Below are 27362 nucleotides of genomic sequence, written 5' to 3' on the forward strand. Positions count from 1 at the left end.
GTGGATAGGACAGGAATATCCCAAAGCCACATCTGCCAACAAAAAAATGGTAGATGCAACCCTATCACTCATTCCTAGGATTTGCAACAGGATCATCCAAACCTGATGTTAAAAAGTGGAGCTGACTTAGCATGACTCCGAAGAATTTACACCACATTTTTAGCCTCTGCAGGCTCATTATTTTGAAGCAAAAACATGAGATCCACTGGTAGGGCTGGACAAGACTTTTAAGCTGCATGGGGCTAACATCTCCAAATTCCTCCTTCTGAGTCACCTTCATCCCCTAAAAATGCACGAGCTTGTGAGATAAAAGACAGTGTCAATATACAACTGGTTTTACACAACCAGCCAAAAAATTACAGAAACTTTCAAAGCATAAGCCATCTCCTGCAACATGAGCTCAGCCATACCCCTGACAGCATTTTTCCAATTGTTTTTCCTTTTGAAAAGGATGCAACCTCTCCATTACAACTGCTTGTGATTAATATATGCTATTAAAAACAGAGGCAATGTGCTATACAGCCAATCTTAATGTTATGGAAGAAGCCTTTGCCGTGCACAGTCCATCAAGCACGAAGAAAGGCTGCACAAATGGAAACGTTTGCTGTGCAAAGAACATTGACTCTATGTCAAGGCACCTTCAATTCTTCTCTGGTTTGTCTGCTTAACTGAAGCAAAAGAGCACTGTCTCCTCATAAAGGCAGCCTTTGAAAATCTCCAGCTGGAAGCTGATTTTTTTATCAAGCCATCTTACAAAGTAAGAATGCTCTTGGCAGACACAAAAGCTTAAGTTAGAGAACAGCAGCCGTGTACACTGCCCATCCATCATGGGGAGATTCACAGATATGACTGAAGTCCTATCAGTTGACCTCACCCTGCCTTCTTGTTTTCCTCCCTGTTTACCCATTACACCCCAGCCACTCACCTAAGCCATTTCTACTTCCTGGCACCTACACACACACCAAAATACAAATCATTTTGCAGCAGCATCCTTGTAGGAGTTTTGTTTAATATAACAAGCTTGCCAAAGCCCCCCCTGCTCTGTACAATGCGCACGCATTAACATAATTGTTCCCCTAATACCTATATAAGATTGAAGGCGTTCAGAAAACTAAGATATTTGGTTCAAAGAGGCACAACTTCTCTTCAGTAGTGCGGTATCAGTCAAGCATTGCATATACCACACAGGAGGATCTCACAATTTTAAATCTGAAGCTATTTGTGTTAATTGTAACTCCATAAAACACAAATGGAATCAACAGGGAAAACCTCACACTTTTCCAGATCTTTTCTGAAGACTTAATTTAAACTGATTGTTTTTTGAACAGCATAAACTGCAAGACATCTAAGGATTCAAATGTGAGCATATTTTTTTTTTCTTTGGATGGGTTATTTTCCCATCTTTCCCATCCTAAGCTCCACAGTAAATCCCCCTGGGTCAGTTACAACTACTACTTTACACCGCTGAATTCTGCCAGCAATCTGCTCATCATTCCTGCAGATGTTTCTGTTTTCAGGCTTCTGGGAACTTTATTGAACCCATTTCCTTTGAATAAATGTACACCCTTTTTCGACTGCAAATGAAGCTACTGTCCTCTAAGCCAACCAGCCTCCTCACCTTATTTTTCAGTAAAAGCAAGATGCTACATTTAATAGAAAAGAGTGGAAAGCAGGGAATTTGACTTGTTTCCCTCATCTGAGAAACTTCTGAAAAGGGAATGCTATGCATGCTTCTGTGTCCTGAGACCAGCCAAAGCAATTTGTGAAGGCTGGAGGCCCCTGCACACAAGTGAACAAAAATCTTTTAAAGGGCAGATGGGCTCAAGAGGTCAGGTTCTGCAAACAGAAAGTAAGCAATCATGTTCAAGGACCGTGCCCTTAACATAAACACAAGGTAAGACATAGGCCATCTCTCACTATTAAATTTTATCCATACAGCTAATAAAGAAGAATGTTCCTCTACTCACCTCAGTAACATCCATGACTTTGATGGCTGCCAGCTGACCCGTTTTGACATGCCGACCCTGAAGAAGAAAGAGAGAGAGTCATCAGCACCAGAGTCTCACCCATCCCTTCAGCATAGAGAGAACAAAACATTCAGACAAGACCTCCAGCCACTGGGCTTTCCCCAGCTGTGCTGAACCCTTCTGATACTTTATATGAAAAGACAAAAAATCCCCCAGATGACTTAAAAAAAACAAAACAAAACTGTTTCTCTCTAAAATATTCCTATACAAATTTTAGAACCCATTTCTATTTTTCTACATTAAAAAATGAAGATTAAGTACAGACAGATTACATTCACAGCTTCCCTTCTGTTTACTTCAGCAGAGCTCATAGTCAGTACTGACAATGCCAGAACAGTTAAGACACCATGTATGGGGTATTTTATTTCTATATGGCAGTACGTAGTGATATTTTACTGGGTGAATTCAAGCATACTTAGGGGGTTGTGAAAGGACATCTCTGTGTTTTGCTGTTTACTGGTCAAAAAGAAAAAAAAAAAAAAGGTGCATCAGACCTGCAATAGTTCTCTTTGCCTGTCTCACAACAGATAGACAAGAACAAGACGTTGTCTCCCTTCAGCTACAGCACCATAAGGGTAAAGTTTCTCAAAAATTAACAGAGCCCAGCTCCTGTGGTGTGGTGCTCCTACACTTCCTTCCCCTGCCTCCCTCCAGCCTCCTGTCACATATTTCTCCCAGGAGCACTGAAGCTTGCTCTGGCACTCCTCAGATCATATGATAAGCTGATTGGAGATCACTGAAATGGCATAAAGTTAACACAGAAAAAGCAAACCGTGAGGTGGGGGATTGCAGATCAGGAAATTAAACTGGTTTGCTCTGCAGGCAGAGCAGAGGCAGAGCTGGCAGGAGGCAGCACGACCAGACCAGCCCCTCCACTGGTGGGCTGTAACTCGCCTCAGCTGACTTCAGACCAAAACCTTTTTTGCCCCAGTATATTTTTACATGAGGTGGGGCCGTAGCAATTAGCTGTCCTGTGTTTCTTCTCTAAACAGGCAGTCGGGAATATAGTCCTAAAATCAGTATTTTCCAGTTCTCCACTCAACACCCAGCAGTCTGCCCCAAGGCTTCCAGTCAAAAAGCCTGGCCTCTCCCAATGCCTTTCACATCCATTATCCCCAGAGGATCTTCTCTAAATCTGTCAAGCTCTCCAGCAAGAAGTATATCCAAGTATGCCACTTCTTCACTTTTATCACAAATATTGAAAAACCCCACAAAACCCCCATTTCTCTGAAGTCGCAGTCCCTTTACCCTTACCCTCCTAACCTGTACACAGCACCCACTACAGCTGATGGACACCTACAGCAGATTTTTTTCCTGGATTAATTTATTAACTTTAGAGATTCTTTCCAGATGGGCACCCCAGAACTGAAGCATCCCAAACCACATGTCCATTTGGGGAAATATTCACCTGTTCCCAGCTTACAACACCCTCCATGGAGGTAATGCCCAGGCATTGCTGGTGCATGAGAAAGGGTGGAAATGCTGCAGAATTCACAGCCTCCACTCTCTTTCTCAACTCGCATTGCGCTATCCCCTTATTAACCAATCCACATGATTTCTATAAATACATTACTCTACTCTGGCTTCTGCTGGCTCTGTAAACTCTCTTTATTGCAAGCATTTCTTTTTACAGGTTGGTCTCAAGCTGGTTTTGATTTTGAAACAAAGTTAGGGTCATAATATGTGTGCAGTGGCCAAGACTGACCTCACCTTGACCTTACTACTTCTTGAACCAAAGCCTTCTGCAAGCCCAGGATTGATGCAACTCAAATTTCCCACCCTGGACCTCTACCTAATGACAAAAGCCTGCGGTCTTCTCCTCAACACCTAGCATCCCACCAAGGGAGGAGGGGAAAATATTTTAAACCGAGCTGGAAAAACATCTCTTCCCAGCTCTGGCCCGATTTTCCACAGCTCCATGGAAGGAACTAAAAGGTCCAAGGACATGGGAAACACACTGTGAAGTACAAAAATAAAATGTTAAAGATAAGAGAGGAACAAGGACATCTCAGAGAAAAAACGCTCACAACACTAAAGAGGACTGAGAAAGAAGAAACTTTAAAATATATAAAAAAACCCCACAGTGAAATAAAGTTCACCATTAATTCTGCAACAAAGCAGAATTGCTAAAATGGTGGCAGAACGCATTCCAAGCAGAAACGGCACGCAGAAGAGTGAAGTAGGAAGACATCCACAGGATGCCACAGTATTTCATGGAAAGTTTGCTCTATTTGTCTTTTTAAATCTACAAACTACTGGTGGGCTTGCTATTTCCAGAGCAAAGCCTGAAATTTCCCAGGGCTCAGTTTCACAGCTTTTCTCAAGATGCTGTTCCTCCCCATGAGACTGGCCCACTCAGGATGACTAATGTGCTCCAGCCAAACCATCCTCCCCCTGCAGCTGCAGAGCATCCTGCTTGTGCCACCACCAGTCCCCTATCAAAACCTGGGCTGCCACAGGAGAGCACTGTGATTGCTCCTGGTTCACTTTGCTGTTTCTGCAGCAGGGGTGGGAAACACTTCTCCATACGCCTCCTAAGGGACTGGAAAGCAAGGGAACTGCAGACTGTGGGAAGTGTGGGCTGCTCAGTATCCCAGGCCAAATTTAAACCTTGGTCATTTCAGAATACTGTAAAAAAATTGCTCCAAAAACCCTTTTCATAACGTATACATTATTCATATTCTAGATAGGGGTGGGTTGCATGACATCAGTTTTTATGAGAGAAATAAAAAGGACATTTTGAAGCCACGTTCTTTTCATTAAAAACATTTTTAGAGGGAGGGGAAAAAGCAAACTTCACAAGCACAACACATAAGCATGAGCAGAATTTTTGTTTGTTTATACGCTTAGCAGCTCTGCTCAAGAACAGACTTGTCAAACTATTAGCAGGCTGGTATAATTTTGCTTGCAACACGAAATGGCCAAGCATTTCTCTTTCGGAAACTGACCTTCAGATTTTCATAGCCAGCTTTTGCTTTGGAAAAAATTTGTCTGTATTAAAATAGTAATAATAAAATCACAAAGTGGTCTAATATGACAAAAGAACCACATGGGAGAAACCCTCTGAACTCAGCCTCCTAGGATTAAAATTTACTCAAATCCAAATCCCAAGGCACTTCAAAATGTGGTAACCATTAAGGCCCCATCCAGACACCATCTCAGCAATGCCACTGGCTAACACTCCAGCAGGACAGCATTTTTCTTGCAGAAGGAGGCTCCCTTTTTAAGCTCTGTCTGAAACTCTGGCCCCTTGGGGCACCCTAGGCTCCCCCATCTCAAGGGTACGGAGTATGCAGAGGTTCTTGCAGCTCTGCTTTTCCCAGCACATTTTCAGTAATTACCACCAGTATCTGAAAAATGCCACGAGATTGCAAAACACCACCCGTGCTAACTGAAAACAGCAGTTTCTTAAAACATTGCTAGATACCAAATATCAGAGGCTGGGGATCACAGGATAACTATCACCTGGCCAGTAAGTTAAATATGGGCATGAAATATGCCACGAAGGTGACAGCAACCTAGATGCATCTTTTAGACATAAGATTATTGTCTCCAGAGCCAGCAGACTGAGAAGGCTGCAGAGGTTGCACTGTGTAGTAGCAGCAACAAGTAGTAAAGGATACATCATCCCAGGAGTAAGAGTTTGCTCCTTAACAGGTCCTGGGGTGGGAGCCAAGACAAAACATTACCTGACTCTGGCTCCTACCATATGGGAAAGAACCCACCAACAAATTCCCTTCATTTAGACCACTTTAACATTTTACTGACCAAGGTTTCCAAACTGCTTGTCATTTCTAACACATCGTTCCCTCCTTTCCCTCTTTTTATGAAACTACTCATATTAAAGCAGTTGTTCATCCTCCCAAGAAAGTAATGTAAGAATATTTTTAAGACCCCTACTGCACCATTCTATTTTTAAGTGGCCTGTTGGGATGAGCAATTCCATGGAGTTGAGCCTGCTGACCTCAAATCTTGTTCTGTTTCTTCTCATGAGTATGACAGAAAGTTCATTTACATATGGAGGGGTTTAAAATACAGCTCTTCTCATCAACATAGCAACACTGAAGCATTTAACTGGATCTTAAACTGAATCCACTACTTAAGCATACTCCCAGTCATGTCTGATAGCAATATGCTGTTTATTTCTCATCTCAGTGGGCTTTCTGCATGCTGAAAAGCAGAAGGGACAAGGGGAATCCTTGGCAGACTGCCAAGATCGGCAGAACATCATAAATTTCAAGCCTACCCACACTCCCCAAGTCAGTTCATACACCTACTTCTTGCCTCTCTCTTTCTCTGCGCACATTATTACTGTAAATTTTTTCTTTGGGAATGGTTCAAAAGCAAGCAGTGTTATGTGCTGGGGTTTTGGTGCTTTTTTTTTTTTTTTTTTAAGGCTAGGATGCCTTAATATTCTCTAAGAACTATGCAAATTAAATCCTATCAGCTCATTTATGTCCTCCCTCCACTAATTATTCAAGATATGTATTCCACAGTAATGTAATTCTACTAACACATTTTCCAGCTTGTGTATTAATGTGCCTTTTGAGGGTCTGTTCCTGGAAGCCTGCGTCCCTGTTAAATGGCATGAAAGTGGAATATGGAGCAGTACCACAAATTAAGGAAGGCAGCATGCACGATTCATAACTTGCAAGCTTGGATTAACCTGTGCACAGTCCACCATTAAGTTCTTGGAAATTTTTTCCAGCCTCCCAGTATCCTAAAATGACAGTTTTGGAAAGAAGAGCAACTAAAAAAAAACACCCTACCATTTCACATTTCAGTTGCTACAATGTATAAAGAAGCAGCAGACTAGATTTAAATATACTACCAAGTCAAAACTCACCATGGTACCACCTCTTAGTAGTTCTGCACGACTTTACCACACCAAAATGAACTTCTGAATTTGCTTTTCATTATCTGACTCTAAACTCCCACCAGCTTGAGGCAACAGGCCATGGAGCAATACTCTGCTATTAGGTTGCACGCACCAGTGCAATAAATGATACCTTATTCCAGTGCATGTTTACCATCTCTTTTTTTCACTCTCTAAAACAGAAAGTTGCAGACCAACCAGCTCTGTATTGCAAATACTCAGGCTCTACAAGTTGTTTCTTCCCAGAAAGACTAGGTCTGCCCTGTGAAAAACAATGGGAGTGATGCTGATGGAGGAAACAAAACAAGATTTTTTTCACAGGCAAAAAGACAGAATGACACAAAAAGAAAGAAACCTCCCCAGCTAAAACCCAATGATAAAATACAAAATATTCTTAAGCAATAAGTCTACCTAGTTACATTTGTAGCCAAAATAATGCTGTTCCTCCTGACAGAGCATTATGTAAGCTACCTAATCACAGGCTCCAGTGATGGAGATCAATTTGTAGAAAAGCAGTAATATTTATCTGGCATGGAAGCTCCTTCTAGAATAAAAAAATCAGCACAACAAACAAACAAACAACCTCAGTACAAAAGACTGGAAATCACTTCAGAAAGACATGAGAAGAAAAAAAGGCCAATATCATTGTTCTTTCTTCCTGTTAGACAATTTCTAAACCAAAACCAACCAGAAACTATTAAAGACTCCCACTGTTTAAGTTAAAGACAGAACAGTGCTCTATCTCTTGACAACAAATGCCTGGAAAGCAAAACAGAAAACACACTCTCTATCCTGCTTTAGACATCCAAAAGCTCACTAGCTGTCTATTGAAGAAATAATAATGATGATTTACTCATGCATAGTACTGAATTCTGTGAAGTATGAAAGATATACAGTTATTATTAGTCCTGCACTTCCAGGGACAGAATGAAAAGATTTTATCCGCTACTGAGGAAAAAGGGAGTCCTGTGTACTGATTTTTCACTTTGATTGCTAGCTTTGTGGTAGCTTTCCCACTCAAAAATACACTGGATATGGATTAGCAGTGGCACTTCCTTCTCCCAAACAGCTCATGGCTGGAAAAGAGAGGAGAGAGAGAAGGAGAGGGAGAGGAGAGAGAGGAGAGAGAGGAGAGAGAGGAGAGAGAGGAGAGAGAGGAGAGAGAGGAGAGAGAGGAGAGAGAGGAGAGAGAGGAGAGAGAGGAGAGAGAGGAGAGAGAGGAGAGAGAGGAGAGAGAGGAGAGAGAGGAGAGAGAGGAGAGAGAGGAGAGAGAGGAGAGAGAGGAGAGAGAGGAGAGAGAGGAGAGAGAGGAGAGAGAGGAGAGAGAGGAGAGAGAGGAGAGAGAGGAGAGAGAGGAGAGAGAGGAGAGAGAGAAGAGAGGAGAGAGGAGAGAAAAGCAAAGAAAAAAACTAGGAGGTGGGGAGTGGGGGTAAAGAATGGTGGGAAAACCATGGCAGAAAGCCACAATCTAACTTTCCCAGGATCACAACAGGTCAACTGGAGAGCTCAGAGGCGCCTCTGCCAATTCCCCAGCACCCTGCCCAGAGGTCCTCTCCTTGTCCCGACGATCAGCAGATGTTTTTGACTGATGGGAGAGGACAGAAACAGAACTGCAATGGCAGACAACTCTCTCTCACCACTTCACCTGGAAAACCCCATCAATCTCCTGTAGGACCTTTGACAGATTTGCCAGAGAATATGCCCATTTCAGTTCACAGCCACAGTAACATTCGACAGGGCAATAGATGGAAAAATGCCAGCAAAAGGAGGGGATATTGCAGGGGAAGAGGAGGGTATGAGGTCCATCAGTGGTGTAGTTAAAGACTACATCTGGCCCTTCATTACTCAGTCATGCCAATCCCAGTCCATTCAGCCAGCTTGGAACCCCCTAAGGCTACACATTTGCTGGCTCAAATGGCACTAAACATTCCCCTATCAAGTGGATCTTACAAATTTCCCTCTTCCTTCTCCTTCCCAAATACCAAGCTGAAAAGGCTGACAAACTAGAGCCCACTGGCAACACCAGCAGCAAGGCTGCAATGTGTTTTTCTCCAAGACCTCAACTCCAGGCCTCTGAAAAGTTTTTGAAAGACTGTGCTGAGTGCTGCCCCTCCACCAGACAACCTACCCATCAGGCAGCTGCTGGATCAAGCTTCCACAGAATCACAGAACACCAGGTTGGAAGGGACTTCAAATATCATCTGGTACAGATTTTCTTGGCAAAAGCACAGTCTAGACAAGATGGCCCAGCACCCTGTCTAGCTGAATCCTAAAAGTCACCAATGCTGGGGAATCCACCATTACCCTGGGGAGAGTATTCCAATGGCTGATTGTTGTCATGAAAAATTTTCCTCTTATGTTCAACCAGAATTTCCCCAGAAATAACTTGTACCCATTACCCCTTGTCTTTTCCACGTGACTCCTTGTAAAAAGGGCAGCTCCATCTTTTTTGTAGCCACTCTTGAAGTACTGGAACATGGCTGTTCTGCTGGTGGTCAGCTGCCCCAGATTTGATGTTTCTTCTACAGGAACACTTGACCTAACTGCCTTAAGGCTCCAGCCTGGAAAATACCCTCTTTTAAGAGCCATCCTCCAAGTCATCATCCCATTCTCCCAGACACTACCAGGGAGTAGCGACCTTCACCAAACACACAGTCATTTGTTTTCTATTATAATAGAGTACCCACCTTCAGCCCTCTCCCAAAAGAGAAGGGCTTCTAACTTTATGACTGTTTATGTTTTAAACTGGAAAAAAGTACAACTAGGACACTACATAAAGGAAAAAGAAAAAAACCAAGACCCAACAACAAAAAAAACCTGAAAACCTAAAACAAAAGAATAAAACCAGAGCAAAGGCACACCTCCCACACACACATGACTGGTTCAGAGTATATTTGGCTTCCTCTGGAAACACCAACTAAAATCTGCTGTGTTTAAATCAGTTCAAATCAGTTTTTCACCCTTCCTTAAAGGCTCTACCAGTCACTAAATCCACCCCTCATAAGACTTGTTTGCCTCCTCGGTCCCCCTTCCACAGTCTCTTTTAAGCAAAAGCATTTTCTTTCTGGCAACTATAATTAAAAACAAGCCAGATGGAGAATGCCAAGAAAAGAATTTAAACCCAAATGGTAAAACATGTACTTGTAGATAGAAAATGACACGAGCTACAGCTATACAGGCTACAGCTATAGATGACTTCTCATTTCATAGCTCAACAACTGCTCTCAGCACCAAACCTCTGTTGGATCTCAGCCACTGAATGAAGGAGAGGCAGACCCAGTTTGGTGGCATGGCCACAGCAAGTCCCTGCAGCAGGGTCAGCATTGATCAATCAGGTTGAAAGTGAGCACCACAGGTCTCCAACGTGAGCCCTGTGCTCACCAGGTGCCACCCCACTGTCACAACCACCTGCTGCCACTTCAGAGAGATGCTGTGGTGCACAGGGCACTGGTTCCACTTTGGATCAAGCGCAGCCCAAACTGACCCACCTGGGTCCTTGATGGAGGCTTTGGAACAACACAGGTGCCTCCTCAAATGAGAGGGATGGCAGAGAAAAGGCGGAGTCTCAAAATTGCTTCTCCAGAGCAACATCAAAATAAGCCTGGATGAAAAGGGCCCAGGGCTGCTTCTCTTTGTTTACTTGCTTTTTAAAGCAATTCATATTGACATTTAACTCATCACCCCCCGAATGTGTAAATGTGAGATTTCTGACCAAATGGAGCAATTTCCACCTTGTGACCAAGGTCTTCTGCAAACCCAGGCAAGCCTGGGCCCATTTCACTCCGCTCACAGCTGAGAAGCTGCTGAGAAACCTCTTGAAAGAGAAGAGATGCTCCCAACAAACCCTGTCACTTCCTCACTGTGATGCTACAGCAGCTATGGCAAACATCTACCAGACTTTTAAAAGTTTTGGTATTTGGCATCGTTACAGCTCTCGGGATAAAAGCACAAAATGTAAGCACTGGGTTCACAGAAAACCAAGACACCTACACAAAAGACCTACTTTTCTTTGGGGGAGAGGGGGAAATCAACCCCCCCACACCATCGTTGTTTTAAGCAGGCAGCACTTTCTCGGAGTACGTTGTCAGAGAAGGGAAACCAAGCCCCAGGCAACGCTGTGCTCAGAGAGAGGACACGGCCAGGATGATGCCACACATGGCTCCATAACCAGCACCGCCTGAGGAAGAAGTGATGGCCACTGCAGGCAGCAAGGAGGTGTCCCTCACTGAGTGGCCTCCAGCAGGCCTGGAAAACACATCTGGCTACCCCACTTCGGGGGCCAGACTGTACAGGCACCATCCCACCATGTCATAAAACAATTGGGGTTGGAAGGGTCCTTTAAAGTTTATCTAGCCCAAGTCCCCTGCAGTGAGGAGGGACACCTTCAACTACATCACATTGCTCAGAGGCCCATCCAACCCGACCTTAAATGTTCCAAAGGATGGGGCTCCTAATACCTTTCTGGACAACCTGTTTTGTTGTTTCATCACCTTCCTCCTATCTAGACTAAATCAGATTAAAACCACTAGCCTTTGTTCTATCACTACATATGCTGCATAAAAGTTTATTCCCAATTTTTTTACAGGCACCCTTTAAGTATTAAAAGGCTGCAATAAGAGTCTGCTCTGAGCCTTCTCTTCTCCAGGCTGAACAACCTCAAATCTCTCAGCCTGCCTTCATAGCAGAGGTGCTCCAGCCCCCTGATCATCTTTGAGGCCCTTCTCTGGACTCAGTCCAACAGTTCCATGTCCTTCTCGTGCTGAGGACTCCAGAACTGGACACGGTACTCCAGCTAGGGTCTCAACAAAGCCGAGTAGAGGGAGCAAATCACCTCCCTCAACCTGCTGGCCATGTCCATCAGCCTTCATCCCAGCAAGCATTGGAGGGGTATTAAACAAAAATCAACTGTTTCTTTAATTTCAAGTATGCTAAGCAGAGGGGAGAATTACTTTGGAAGGTATAAAACCTTACTGTAAATGCAAAAGACATGGTAGGAGGGGAAGGGAAAAAGGAGAACGATTGGCTCCACTGCTTTTATTTCTCTTTTTAATAGGGTTTTGGGTTGCTGTTGTTGATTCAGCCTGCTGGACAAGGAGGAGCCCAGCACACATGCTGCCACGTTTGGCTGTCCCCACCAAGAAAGTCCTGCCTTTTGCCCAGCAGCACCACAAGATGAAACACACCATGGGGGAAGGATCTGAACTTATTGTTGGACTGCTTTATATTAATGAGGGGCAAAGGGAAAGAGAACTATTTTCTTTTATACCATCCCAGTGGAACAATACAGCTGAGCAGAGCAGGGAAGCCAGGGGTTGTAATGAGTTTTAGTTCAACATAGAAAGACTTCACATCAGCAACCTTTAAAAAAATTCCAGAACATTGGCAGTGAGGAAAGTTAATGAACTCTTAAATATACGTTTTAGCACATACATTAAAAAAATAAAATTACATTCCAATCCAACTGTCAATACTCCTCCAGTGTTAAAACACACAACACAAAGAAAGGCTGTAACTCTGTGTTTTAGGGATTTTTGGTTTTCCCACTGAGGGAAGACACCAGTTGGCATCTTTCTATTTGGCCACTGCCAACATAATCAGTGCCACTTCCAGTCAGCCACATCTCCCAACCACTAAGGGCCCTAGCCATATTTTACTAGCCAGAATTTCCTAGGCAGCAACAGCTGAAACTAAAACATCTAAAAGCATCTTCTAGAGTACCAGATATGCTGGGGAAGTACTACAAGGAGTTTTTTGAAAAAGGATCACACCACACAGTGTAGCAGCCACACAAAGGGGGAGCACATTTCATACAGTGACCCTGTATGTAACATGTAAATTAAGAAATATTTTCCCAGCTTGTTTGCAAGATGCAAAACACACATTTAGCCTAAAGCTATGTGTACTTTAATTAAACAAGGACACGCACCAGAAGACTCTTTCCAGCATTTTTATCTTCTGATACCCTGCCAAATACATCTGTGATTCCGAAGGAAAAAACCCCACAAACCCAAAAACAAAAAAACAACCCACCTTGTCCTTGAGAAACTGGCCCGTGGCCAGCGACTGATCTGTAAACAGCTTTGTGTCCACATGAACTATTTTCAAATACTCGGGCAGTATTTTCAGACCTCAAACTATTTCTGCTTTGTCAGCATGGGAGCCTGACTCAGAAATCCAAGCCTGTGCTAACAACCCTTTCTGTACCAGGCTTGCCAACAAAACCCCAACTTCAGAGGTCACCGGGCCCTTTATTTATTTGTTTAGCAAAAAGAAGGACCAAAATGAACACAATTTCCTCTCAGGTTGCTACCCGAGTAGTATTTAAGTTGCATTCCCAAAGCCTGTGTTTATTATTTGAAAGGGCCACACGACAGAAAATCCATTATGCAGCACACTCAGCTCGCAGGTTAATCCAGGGAAAAGAACGACATTCATTAAGGAAATGGAGCCTGCACCTTCTCCCATTATTACTTTTTACTGAGTACTCAAGAACACACCAAGTGCCTCACAAAAAAACTAGTTAAAACACGTTCACTGCTCTTAAATAACACACTACGGGCCTCCACAGACCAAGCTGTGGCAAACAAAACGGGAAAGGAATTCCTTGGTAGGGCTTGCAAAGACAGCACGCCGGGCTGCTGCCATTGCAGCCAGTCCCCCACCCACCCTGCTGTGTGCTCAGGGTACAAATATAACACAGATTAAGCAAAAGTTATTTTGGTGCCACAGGATTTCTGAGATTTCAGTCTCCAAGACCCACACCCTCTGTAAATGTAGGTAGTAAATACACTGAAAGTAAAAAATCTTTCTTTTTTGCTCGGTTGGTTTTTTTTAGTATTTCTTAATAACAACTGCACTTGGGGGCAAAAAAACCAAACTTCTCTTTTCTCGTGACACTACACAAAAGTACTGTTCAGCTCACAATCCAGCATCAGCTATTCCTGCAGACCCTAAGTGACTGCTCTGGAGCACAACTGTCATCAGATGCAATATAAAAATTGTTAGAAAGGCCAAGCATTTGGTGGTAAATCATGTGGCACATGGGAACAGATAGGGACAACTCAGTATTGTCCTGAACTGCAGAAGAGGTGTGAGGACCAAAATCCAGCTGCTGAGAGCAACTAACACATTTTGTAATTGCTTATAGCCAGGCAGCTTACCCCAGCATCACCATCCCTTGAACCTCTCCAATGCCGCACCAGTTCCCAGGGGTTACGGCAGTAGAAGAAAGGGGTGGTGAGAGCCTCAACCCTGCACAACCCCCCCATGGGTAGCAAGGCCATCCCTCTGGCCTTGAAGCATCCCAGGAGCCACACTCACATCAGGGGAGATGCAGCTGGGACAAAGCATGAGCCACTGAACCAAGCTGGGACAGCATTTCTCATCTTATGCACAACGTGAAGGAAGCAGGCAATGGGCCAGCCCAATGAAGACTACAGCAGATTGACCATCTCCTGGCTCATCAGCTCATCTCCCCTAAACACAGATATAGAAATGGAAGCCTGGAAATGGTTTGGACTGAAGCCCCAGCCCCTGGCAAACAACAACAACAAAAAAAAAAACCTGCTCCAGCAATTGTTCAGCCCCAGCTCAGGAGTGCCCTACACGCCCAAAGTTTCCATCCTCAGCTGGGTGTTTTCCAAAGAGGCTGTTGTGAAAATCCTGCATATCTGCCCATACCCTGGTGTGTCCAAGAGCAGACACAGCTAACCCTGAGGGATGCACCCAGGCACATCTGGTTTGCAGAACAGCTGGAGCCAGCACACCACCTCCTGCCACTTGGGTCTTTGCAAAATAATCACTCTCCTCAGCCACTGTGGCTCAGAGACAGACTCAGGTGGGAAACAGTCCAGAAACTTCCAGCAAGAGGGAACAGTTTCTGCTTAGTGATTCACAAGTAAAAATCCTGCTTAATTCTACTCAAACTCAAAAATCTGTAATCCTAGGAACACAGACATACATAATTCTAAATCTGTAGCCAAATCTAATCTCTTAATTCCTTTTCATAACTTCTAGCCTTTCTAAGAGGAGAAAGGGGGATAATAAACGAATAAACAATTTTTTTAAACAAGCAGAAGCCTTTCACTTGTTTTAAGGTACTTGTTCAGTCACACTTTCCTAGGCTGTATTCAAACCTTACCTATAGAGAAAAGTTTGAGCAATGCTGCCTCAAAAGCTACCTACCATTTACACAAATCACCACTTGAATCTGGAAAACAGTCGTGCTAAACACAATCAGGTACTGTGACCAAATGCTTCAGCCATGACCTAAATAAATTATGTGGTACCGTGGTGCAGAACAGCAGTTCCTAGAATTAAGCAATCTTCCAATTAAGCATCATGCACTGAAAACAAAATTAAATCAGCTGTGCTGTTGTCCTACTACTTCTTCTCCTCCCTTCTCCCCACATCAGGGAAAGAAAACAAAATCCTTTTTACCACTCTGAATGTTGTATCACCAGCAGGACTGGATTTCCAAGATGCTGGGGAGGGGTCTACATACACCAGCTGTGCCTATCCCAAATTACAGCACTCTAAGGAGAGCTAAAAAAAAGTAATTATTTTTTAAATTGTAATAAAACTGCATTTCTGAAAGTTCCAATGCTTTTAAAGTTTGCCTTTTAAATTTACAGCCACTTGTCTAATTACTGAAAGAGCATTACAGTTTATTATAATCATGTGTCTGCACTGAAAACATCAATACAGTGTGCTGGGATTGATTGCACAATTACACAATGCACAGCTATTGCAACTGCTGTCAAAGTAGAATTCATAACAAGTCCAAGGGCTTGTCTTTCATAACAGAAGCAAGAGTAATATTTAGCACTTATAGCAATTTCACTGAACCAATGGATCAGTGGGAGAAGCACATACAAGAGATGTAAATTATGGCCTGTGTTTGCAGACACACACATGCACAGATGGGTATTTATGCTGAGTGTGGGGCAGCCCCATCAAACACAGCTGAATTAAGGGCTCACTATGGCACAATGCTCCAAACCTGAGCACCAAACACCACTTCACCACTCACATCTCCTGCCCTAGGTGACAAAACCCTGATGGAAGTCAGAAGTCCATCTCACCCACTAGTCCAGTAGGCAAGGATGCTTCACCACCCAGGGTCAAGGACCCAAATTCAGAAACTCCACAGCACCAAAGGAAGGAGGGTCAGGGGCTGCCACCAAGGCAGTCTTGTGTGACCCTGGCAGCTCCAGCTCTGGCAAAGTTGTGCCAAGATGTTGTTCCACTATCACTGAAGGAAAAAAACATTCACACACACCACAAAACATGTTTTCCATCAGCACTCACCTCTGCCTGACTCAGTTTATGGCAGGAAAGCAGGCTTCTACAACAAGCTATTTCCAAGGGAAAGCTGGTGGCTTTATGATCCTCCTAAAGGCACCACAGGGGTACCACCTGCACCTACACACAGCCTGACAGAGAGCAATTGGGTATGAACAGACACACAGGTCTGTCCCAAAGGTTTTTACCTAGATCAGGGTCTGGAAAGATGTTTTAGTAAAAAAAGAAAAAACAAACTAAAAAGAACAGGGTTCTTGTGCTACTTTTTCTACTCATCCAGCTACAGCACATCTCAAACAGAGATGACTGGAAAGAAAATAAACAAACCCAGGCATAAAGCCTCCAATGAATTTCCATCTGAAACATCGAGAAACCCCCAAAACCTTAATTTGATATTACACTGGGCTTGAGTTCAAGTAAACACAAAAATTCAAAGCTGAAAGCATGAAAGATACCCAGTACTGAAGAACAGAGCTCATGCATTCCACTGGTGGAAAGCTACAGGGGCTTCCTTTTCTGATTTTTGCCACAAACCATTAAGTGTAACCCAGAAAGAAGCAAAAATAACAGGATCAGAGGTAAAATCATCCATGACCCAAAAAATTAAAATTGAGAAGTTGTAACGCCCAAGTTTCTGCACAGAGCACAGAACAAGGGCTCCTCAATACACAACCGAATGGTTGGGGCAGAGAAAATTGACGACTCTGCTTTTTATTTTCATTTCTTACTAATGCTTCAGTTGCTTACAAACCATCTTTTGTACACATTTAAAAATGGATAATGCAGTCTCCATTTAGTCTGCTCATTAGTTTAATAATTTTAAGAGACTTGTTCCAAAGCATAAGGAAAAAAAAACCAAAAAACAACATTGATCCATTATGTGAATAAGCCTGTAGCTAAGAGAGTTTTAATCTACTTAATTATACTGTTTGCCACTTGCATTTATAGTTAGTATTTAAATCAGTGAGCGAAAAAGCAAACAGTTTAGTTGACTGCTACATGAAAACCTTCAAGATCCATCCTTAGCTTCAGTAAAAACAATGTAAAATTATCAGGAAAACCTGCTGGTGCAAATCCAAATTAAATCGCTCCAGCTTCCCTGTCTTCACTTTTCATGTTCATTGCAGACAGAAGTTTGTTTTACTTTTATGACTCCCATTAATGTGTCACACACTCTATGATAACTGCACACTTAAAAATGACAAGATTTAGCTCTGCCTCAAGACAGAAGTAATTCAAAGCACAGGCGAGCCTGTGCCAGTAAGTTCCAAGCAAACAAACTTGAAGATGCACGATATGCTTAAATCAAGTCCCATTTCTTCAAGGAAACTGACTTAAAAAGGAGGCCTTGCGGCTGTGTTTCTCCAGGCTGCCCTGTAGAAAATGCCTAAGAGAAAGAGGGTCAGGAATATGGCAGAGAGGACAGATGAGCCCCAGTAAAGAACCAAGACCCCCATTAAGGAACTGAGACCCCCCAGGAAGGAACTGAGATAGAGGTCTGCATGTCTGGCTTGGTGCAGCCACTCTGGGGAACCACACAGGTGTTACAGCTTTGGCAGAGCCCTGGGAGATAGGGAATAATGACTGCAAACAAACAAGAGAGAGTATTTTCACTGGTGGATGGGTCAGTGGCAAGGAGCTGAAGATCTGACATGTAGGTGCAAGTAGAGTCTTATCTTTCATCTTTTCCTCCACACCAGATCTCCAGCACTCCCAGAAATGACGACTCCATTCATCTCAGAAAACAGGATCTCAAGTGAGAACAACTAATAAATTCAAATATTGTTTGGATTCAATTTCCTCCAGCAAGAACCACCTCACGGATGACGAGCAAAGCCTTTCTTTCTTCAATCAAGATTACCTGATACTGGATTGCATGTGCAACTCACATGGCTGCTGCCCAGGCAGGAGGGATAGCAACCAAAAATCAGTCAGGGGAGGGGAAAAAACAACAGAGCTTTCTTTTTAACAACTCTGTTCACTTCAAACTCCCAAATTCAAAGAAATCTCTCATGGATAAACCACAACACAAAATAGCAGCACCCATTCCAGAAAGCTGGAAGGAGCTGCCATAGAAAAAGCAAAGGGGAGGAAGAAAAAGAGAAAGGGACTGCTTCCAGCACCATTAGCCTGCACAAAGGATGCCTACCTTGCCACTGGTAGGAAGCCAACACGTGACACCAGGCCAAACAAGCCCAGGAAAAAAGTGTGCATGGAGAGATTATAAGGATGAGGGAATTCCAGCAGCTACTAACACATCCTGCCTGTGTGCTCTTTACACAGGACAGTCTTCCTTTAGAGACCTAAATTTCATTGCTAGTAGGGAAAAAAATAATGCCTCAACTGTGTCAGTGATTTATTGCCAATACAAGATTAAGAGAATTTGGTTCCTCAAAGCTAGACTTGAAGAAGTCATCCATTTAATGATGCTGCTAATGAGAGTTAATGAGGCTTCTTTCCACCACAGCTAGACACAGGCACTTCTAGGACTGGATTCTACTTGTCCTTCCCACCACTTCAGCCGTGACTAAAAAGTTCAACATTCAAATACAGGTACCTCAAATTCTGTGTGGTAAAGAAAATAGTTTGATTTTCAAAGACTGGGAAACAAAAAGTTTCTATATTGTTTATCAGCTGCAATACCTGAAGCATGCAAGGTGGTTTCCAAATCTAGAAAATCAAGATAGTTGAAAAAGGAAGAATAACAGAATTTTTGAACGTTAAGAAACACATACAGTGTCTATTACATACTGTTGCCAAACTCTTTAGCAAACCAAACTGCTTCTGAAACTAGCAGCTGTGCTAGAGGACACCCGCACATAAAAATTATTTGGGGAGAAAAACTCCTGTATGCATTCAGATCTTAGCATTGCTACTATTTTCCTCCAATTCATGTTCAGTGACACTTTGACCCAACAGCATTTGTATTTCTACCTTTATAACCACTTCCCTAAATCTTTTCAGTTTGCAAATGTTTCTTTCTACCCTTTTCAAGCCACATCCTGCAAAGTCTGCAGCTACAGAAAGTAAGTGATGTCTTCCTTGTACCATTTCCCACTTCCTCAGAGGAAGTAGTCTTAGTATCCCATAGATAAAAGAGCACTTGCATTTTGCCTTTGGTCTAAAAGATAAAACATGCCATTGGTACCTTTTTCCTGTTAAACCTAGCAGGTAGCTGTAAGCCTCTGCTTACAAGAAAGCACAGGGCATCAGAAAGGTCCTCCCATGGTCTGGGGTTGGAATGCAATGTGAAGATGGGAACATTGCCAGGATCCATGAAAGACCCAATTCCCAGGGTAAACTCCAGCTGATCTCCCACCCCCAGCTCTAGTTTTCCAGCTCCACAATTGAAATTACCAGAAGCTTCAAAACAGTTCAGGGAAGAAAAGTTCACAAGGAGATTACTATCTTGAGCAACACTCAAGGGACATGCATAAATAAAAATCTGGGGTGTTTGCCACCACAAGATAGTGTGAGATGGGAGAACACGTGTCAAAAAGAGAGGTCTGGAAGGAGACAAGGACACAACACATATTCACTCCAGCAACAGACCCGCTATACAATTTTGAATATATAACTCAATTTCCTTTTTTTTTTTTTTTCCCACCTATAAAACCACTAACTTACTTTATGCTTGTGTTGTCAAGGGGTTATTCATTAATGTTTATTTTAAAAATTGCTTTGATGTTCCTGGGTAAAAGTTGCTACAGATAGATCATGTATTAAACAATAGCTAAATATTACCAAGACTGATGCAACTGCAGTTCCTCTGTGCTTTGTGGCCATTTGAGGCCAAGAAACAGCAGCCAACACTTCCAACAGGAGCACCAGACACATTCGGTGCCTCACCAGATCCAGAGGAGAGCGACTGACACCACAGAAGCAAAGCAACAAGATCATGGGTGCTGAGGGAAAACCGAGGAAATGGAGTCAGACTTCCCCTTCCTCCAGCAAGCAGCCGAGCCCGGACTGTCAGCATCCTGCAGTTCTGTTTGTGCGGCCTAAATATGGGTGATGGATGCCTTGTGGGACATCTCAGGGCCAGCAAAAAAAAAAAAAAAAAAAAAAAGCACAAGACCTATTACAGATCTATGTACTTTTACAGCAGAAGCAGGGGGTTATACAGGATGCTCCAGTGTACATCTCTGTGATAGAGAGAAGAGGAGGGAACAAGGGGGAGAAGACTACAGGTCCCATCCTACTGCCCACAAGGTGCAGTGCCACCAACCACCCCTCCCCTGGTCCAGCAGCTCCAAGGTTGTCTCCCAGCTTAGTGCACCCAGGTGCTGATGGCAGCCAAGGCAGAAGGACAACACTGCAATTTGTCAGGCAGTTGTTTGTTTTTTAATAAGAAAAAAAAAAAAAAGAGGAATGCCTATACAAAAAGGCATTTTTTTTGTGTTTACCTATTCTTCATACCAGATCCTTCCATCTTTTTTAATTTATCAGTCTTACTCCAATTATAAAAACAAAACCTCCTACTCCCAACGAGGTGATATAATTTGTTCAAGGAACATAAATGCATTATAAAGCAGATTTCAAATATTAAACACTTTCCATGTAAAATATGGAAAGGCAGAAAGGGGCTATGGGAAGGATTAGTGTTAATTTTTTCACTGCTTTTCAGTATAGCAAAAGCAAATGAGCAGGTTCAGGCAGCCTTTAGAAATAGTAGCTATTTTATTAAAGAAAGATCTGTTGAATAAACACTAACAGCATCATTTGGAAGCCTTCAAGAGACTGTAAATCCAAGGAAATGCAGATCTTTATCTATAAGCCTGAAAGCAAAGAAAAGCAAAATGAAACAAATTTCTGAATTCCCTCTCTGTAGAGACATTCTGTCCTTCAGGACAAAACTTGATTGCTTCAGCACTGTCACTTCTGCACCTTGCCTGGCTCAGAGCTAGAGCTGCTGCTGTACTTTCAAACCTATAAGGTGCTCCTGTTTCCAAATTTAAAAGTCACTAGATCCTCCGAAAGCTCCGTGCTTCAGAGGTGGTGAGAAAAGTCTGCCTTTAATGCAGGCCAATTCTTCCCACACCTCTCAACTGATGGTTCACTCTATGCCAAAATATTTTTTGAATCCTGCAAACCCCAAGAAGAAGATTCCAGAAATGAGGAGGAGCCCAGGGGAAGGGCCATGTAGCAAGCACCCTCCACCTTCACGGACCCTCTCCTGCACCCTGCAACCCACCCAGCATTTGCCATAAGTTTAAACCCTCCTCTTAAATCACCTTTTTTACAGGGCAAGGTAGGACCCCTGGGGAACTCCTCCAAAGTAAAAGATCCTCAAATCCCTGGGTCAAGACTGACTTGAACTTACAATAAAGGACAACCAAGCACTTTGGTGTAGCCAACCACTTCTGTGACCCTTCAGCAGGCAAACATACTCATCATCCTCCTTCCTCCCCCAGCTGCAAGAGTTACAGCTATTTAAAGGAACTGTCCCACATATCCATCAAGGAGAACTTCTCACTCCTCCCCCCACTACTCCATGAGCAGCATTCAGAACACTATTAATTAGGTCCTAAATTCACCCTCTGCCTGGTGCTTTGTACACCTCTGGTTCATTAGAATATTACTAAGGTACAATTGGAGATAATCACGCTGCTAGCAAGGCAGCTTAGAAGATTACATATAATGAGCATCAGTTAGGGGGAAGTGCATGACTGCATCATGAATTTAACATAACAATTAAAAAAAAGAAAAGAAATATAAAAAAAGAGCAATGGTCCAATTATCTTCTCCCTACACCAAGTTTCAAATAAAGCCCTCTAAGAGGCCAACACTATAGCACAGTAGGGAGCAGCCCAGTGGGCTAAAATTGTGTTATTCTTCTCTTTGTTGGGAAAGGAGGACTAATAACTTAGACTGGAAGGCATTTAGCTATCTATTTGATTAGTCATTCAACAAAATGACGAAGGTCACCAAAGCACCATCCAGTGCAAATGCATACCAGAGCTCACGTCACACACAAATGTGCAGCTTAAAGGTAATTTCTCCCTGAGCTCCCTCTCTTGTCTCTTTTCAAAGCTGGGTGAGATATCAACAAACTGCTGTATCCTAAATTCTCTTACACTATCAGGTTTCCTGCATTTTAAATGACTGAGCTTACAGCAAAACATTGCAGAGAATGCAGAAATTACATGTAGAGTAATTATAAATAACTATTTTATACAACCCCCAGGTTATCCATTTGATATTAGTATGTCCATATACCAACAGAAGCATAGCAAAGGGGAAACTCATGGCAAAAATAGTTATTTAACAAAAAAAAAAAAAAAAAAAAAAAAAAAAAAAAAAAGAAAGAAAGGCAGAAAAAGGCAGAGATATTCACAGTTCACTCTTTCCTAGGCAAGCCAAGGATCAAAGAGGATTCTAAAAGAATTGTTAGGAAAAGGAGAAGAGGTAGAGCAAGAGCCTCCCACATCCACAAGGTCTGGCTGGGCTGCAGCAAGCCAGAAATTACATTAAGTCATCCAGGGACAGCACAGATGGGAGAAACTTCATAGCTGGTGTCTATAGCATAAGTAAATACATCCCCTGCATGCAGATGTTATTTTCAAGGTATAAGCTGTCTAGGGGAATAAATGAACTAGTTTGTGTTTGCCAGACAAGCCATTCTGCATCACCAAAAAAACACATGATGTCACCAGTTCCTAAGGGGAAACAGCCAAAACTGGACAGTGAGGATGAAGGAAGCCTGCAGCCCACACAACTTCCCTACCAGCCATGTCCTGAAGACCCAATTTGGTGTGAAACACAGGAAGCAAAATCCCTTCCCTAAGGAGCTGAGCTCCAGGCAGATGAGAGGATCTCCTGGGTCTCCAGAGACTGGGCAGACATAGACTGATGGGGATGGGGAGGGGGGAAGCACACAGGGACCAAACTCAATGGGACTTGAAGAAGAACTCTTCACCTAGGAGCAGAAGGGAACCAGAGAGATAAATTCTGCAAAGAAAGTGGGAAGAGATAAGGCTGCAGCCTCTCCCCCAGCTATCGATGTGGTCTGGCTACAGGGGGAAGCTCGCATCAAACACTAATTAAAATTGGAACAACAGCCTGTTGGGACTGAATGGATTTACAGGCTCAGCGTGGGAGTGCAGCTCAGCCACAATTTATTTCTTATTTATACTGCAGCACCACTCAGTAGCCTCAAATCATGACCAAAGCAGCATTGTGCTAGGTACTGTTCAACCACCCACACAGGCAACCAGCTTAACCCAAACAGCTTATGAGCTGATACCCTCAATCAGGAAAGCATGTGCACCCAAGCTATCCCAGACAACAAGCAATCCAAGAGTTTAATTCTGTCCTACTTAGGGCAGAAATGCCTGTCTGGAAAAGGCCTAACCTTGAGCAACTGTTGCAGCAAATTCAGCTCTTACACCTGGCTGCATCATGTCCAACTAGGCCCTGCAAGTTTCCAACCACTCAGTTAAGCTGGAAGGGAAAACCCTAGGATGCTGCTTAACATTACTAAAAATGTCTCTAAAGTGGTCAAAATGCAGGTGTGGTATTCAAAAAGAGGTCATGCAATTCAAAAACATGCTAGGAAAAAAATAAAAAATGCCACTTCTTAGACAAACTTTCACTGAAAAAATTCTGCTTGTATTTAGCTCACAGATTGTTCCTCCTGCTTCAGAATTCCAAGAAGGTTTTCCATTTTTGACCACCTGTACCAACTATGTCACCCTATGAATGTAATTTGGTCAGGATTGCCACAGTTTAACCCACAGGGTCTGTGATACTATTTATGCCCCTGGTTTTACAAAATTCTGCAAGGTTCTGTTGGAGGCAGTTTCACAGGATAATCCTCTACTGAAGGACTGTTCTGAACACAGGAATATTTTCACATCACAACAGCAGTTAAAATCTCCCTAATGCCAGTTCCTCCTCTAATTTAAAATGCTTACTACTGTCCACAGTAAAAGAAAGGACAGAACTTAATCACATGAGGGGAGCTAATTCCTCCCATCACACTCCTGATTTCCATGGCCAAAAAAAAAAATAAAAACCAAATCAAAACAAAAAACAACGCAGAGCACAAACATTCAAAGTAATCTCTAGGGAGAAGGAGACAGATGTAAACTTTCAGCTAAAACAGGAAAAAAGAAACCCCTTAGGTTTGAAGGTCTCCAATCTGAGTCTCATAATGGAAACTGTTTTACAACTTGAATTACAGCTCACACTAGAACCCTGCGCCTAAATCAAATCAATAATTAAGCTTTGGTCTTATAAGATTTACTTTGTTATAGCATCCTACTTGGCAGGGCATTTTACAGCAGCAAGTTTACATAGCAGTTCATCCATAGCCATGATTTACTTCACTTTCATTAGCTTAAAGACTAAAATCAGAAGACATTTAATTCTTCTAATTTAATATTTATAAATTAAGGAAGTAGAATCATGAGTACTGGGTTGCTAAAAGCCACTTCCATGCCAAGGAGTTCAACAAGCAAGACCTACTGCTGCCAAGGACATCACATCCCTTTTTAGCACTGCTTCACAATTAACTACCACTGCGCTGGGTGACTGGAGCTGTGATGAGCCCTGTCAGGAGGAGAAAAATGTGTACGTCTCACCAGGCATGTCTCAAGGAGTGCTCAGTCAAGTGCCAAGGAACTGACAAGTAATTTGGAAAAGCTGAGGCAGAGTCCTAGTCCTGCAACTTTTGCTTCTGTTATCACATCTATGGTCTTCAAAAACCAACAGACAGATGGACGAATGGCCGATCTTGTAACATGGTAAGGAGGAACAAGTCCACATCACCCAGGAGAGTGAGCAGATGAAGTTAAAGGCTGCTAGTAAAGACCAGGAGCTCACAAGCTAAGTAGAGCTTCCCTTTCTTGGACAACAGCAAGTAGCACCTCACCTCTTTGCTGTGCTCATGCAATGGCAATGCCTTGTGCCAGTTCTTGACCAGTTAAAAAAAAAAAAAAAAAAAAAAAAAGCAACCCTACAAGTAAATTTTAAAACCCTGTTATCTCAGCTGCAGACAATTTTATAAGCACTCAACTCTCCACCTTTTAACTAAAAATACAGTCACTTAACGAAATCCATTTATTCTGTCCTCAGCTATGAAAACAAATTCTGTTTTTGAGGACAACATAAGAGTAACTTAAGTACTTTCAAAACACGCCCCTGTGAAAGCAAGCTCTCTCACATTAGCCAGATGAACACAGGACTGTTTTTCCTAGCTTGACTTCATCCTTTCAGCTAAAACTGGGGAAACAGAAAGGTCGGTGCTGTTTATGGGAAGAGCAAGTCACCTTTTTTTTAATGCATAAGGAAACAAAAAGGTCTATTTTGCTAGGAGTTACTTCTCTAAACCTACAAGATCACTTGCAAAAATTCATGGGTAATTTGATCACTTTCAGTAATTATCAAAAGCAGACTAGGGAGGGGGGAAGAAGTTCTGATCCCCAGAAAAGAAAGCAAGAGGGGTGAAAATGCTCTTTCAAAGAGATTTACTGCCTCACCCAAGGGAAAAAAAAATAAAATAGAAAAAAGCATGTATGTTTAGAGGTGGATAGCGGATGTTTAGGAGAAAGCTGGAGCTGCAAACAGAACAGCTAAGCTGCATGAAGTTAGCTCCTGTTCTTGTTTGGAGACAAAGCAGGCAAAGCAGGGAAGTAGCTACACGAGCAAGAGGGAACAGGCAAAAAATGGGCAAAAGCCAAGGATAAGGAAGCATCTTAGACTGTAAGTAGAAAGCAGGGTGTGGAAGCAGTGGAAACTGGAAACCCATGTATGTGCACCAACACCTCACAACTGAGCCCTTTACTCTCAAAGCAAGCCCATCAACCCTGGACAGACTGTAATGCTGCAAGTCACAGTTTATTTCTGCAATCTGTCCCAGTGCCAGTGCACCAGAGATGAACACCTCACTCAGAGGAGATCTGAGCAGATGTCTGCAGGTGTGACTTCAGGGATACAGCCAAAAACTGATCTGAGAATAATCTGCTGCCACCGGGAGCGGGCGCCTGACAGCTCCCCTCCTGGCACCTCCAGCCCTCAGGCTCAGGCACAGCAGCAGCCACAGGCTGGCAAAGCTAAGCCAGCAAAAAACTGACTGCTGCTCTGTAGCATCAAAAAGCAGGTGAAGAAAAAGACAAGGAACATCCATTGCTTTAAGGCAAATCTGGTGAGGCTTTCCTGGGAGGCTGAGTGCCCGCTGTCAGCAAGGAAGCAGACGGGGTCAGGGATTTCTGTAAAGAGAGTGTTGATAAAAACTGGACATGAGCTGGCAACATGCACTTGCAGTCCAGAAATCCAGCCATATACAGGGCTGCACCAAAAGAAGCAGGGCCAGTAGGTCAAAGGACATCATCCCTCCTGGCTATTCTGCTCTCCTGAGACCCCACCCAGAGTACTGTGTCCAGTTCTGGAGCCCTCACCACAAGAAGGACATGGAGCTGTTGGAGTGAGTCCAGAGGAGGGCCATGAGGATTATCAGAGGGATGGGGCATTTCTCCTACCAAGGCAGGCTGAGAATTGGGGTTGTTCAGTCTGGAGAAGACTTTGGGGACCTCTTATAGCAGTCTTCCAGTACATGAAGGGGCCTGCAGGAAAGTTGGGGAGGACTTTTTACAAGGCATGTAGTGAGAGGACAACATGGAACAGTTTCAAACTGAAAGAGGATAGATTTAGGTTAGGTATTAGGAGAAAATTCTTTCCTGTGAGGGTGGTAAGACACTGGTACAGACTGTCCACAGACGACGTGTCTGCCTCCTCCCTGGAAGTGTTCAGGGCCAGGCTGGATGGAGATTGGAGCAACTTCGTCTAGCGGGAAGTGTCCTGTACTGTGGCAGGGGAGATGGAACTAAATGATCTTTAAGGTGCCTTCCAACCCAAACCACTCTGTGATTCTATGATTCTGAGATTACTTCTAGCTCTACTTTTCTATGAATGGATTGACTGTGTAGCTGTACATGCATATATATATGTGTGTGTGTATATAAATATACACACACACATATATACACATTGACGAACACACATAAACTATTGATTTGGAGGCAAGGGAAGATGTCATGCTTAATTTCTTTAATACAGTTTGCAGCTGGCCAATCTTGCCCAGGTAGAAAAATAAAATAATAATAAATAATAAATAAATAATAATAAATAATAAATAAAATAATAATAAAATTAAA

General features: G+C 43.0%; 1 protein-coding gene across 10 annotated transcripts in view; it reads right to left on the bottom strand.

Annotated features, from left to right (window-relative positions):
* Positions 1 to 27362, bottom strand: part of MAP4K4 (mitogen-activated protein kinase kinase kinase kinase 4) — a 164369-nt gene that overhangs the window by 82468 nt on the left and 54539 nt on the right. For all 10 annotated transcript variants that reach the window (XM_071745064.1, XM_071745053.1, XM_071745062.1 and 7 more), the window contains exon 3: positions 1968 to 2024. In XM_071745064.1, the coding sequence (XP_071601165.1) occupies positions 1968 to 2024 (57 nt within the window). The remainder of the gene's footprint in view (positions 1 to 1967; positions 2025 to 27362) is intronic.

This window comes from Heliangelus exortis, chromosome 1 (assembly GCF_036169615.1).
Source record: "Heliangelus exortis chromosome 1, bHelExo1.hap1, whole genome shotgun sequence".
Taxonomy (NCBI): Eukaryota; Metazoa; Chordata; class Aves; order Apodiformes; family Trochilidae; genus Heliangelus; species Heliangelus exortis.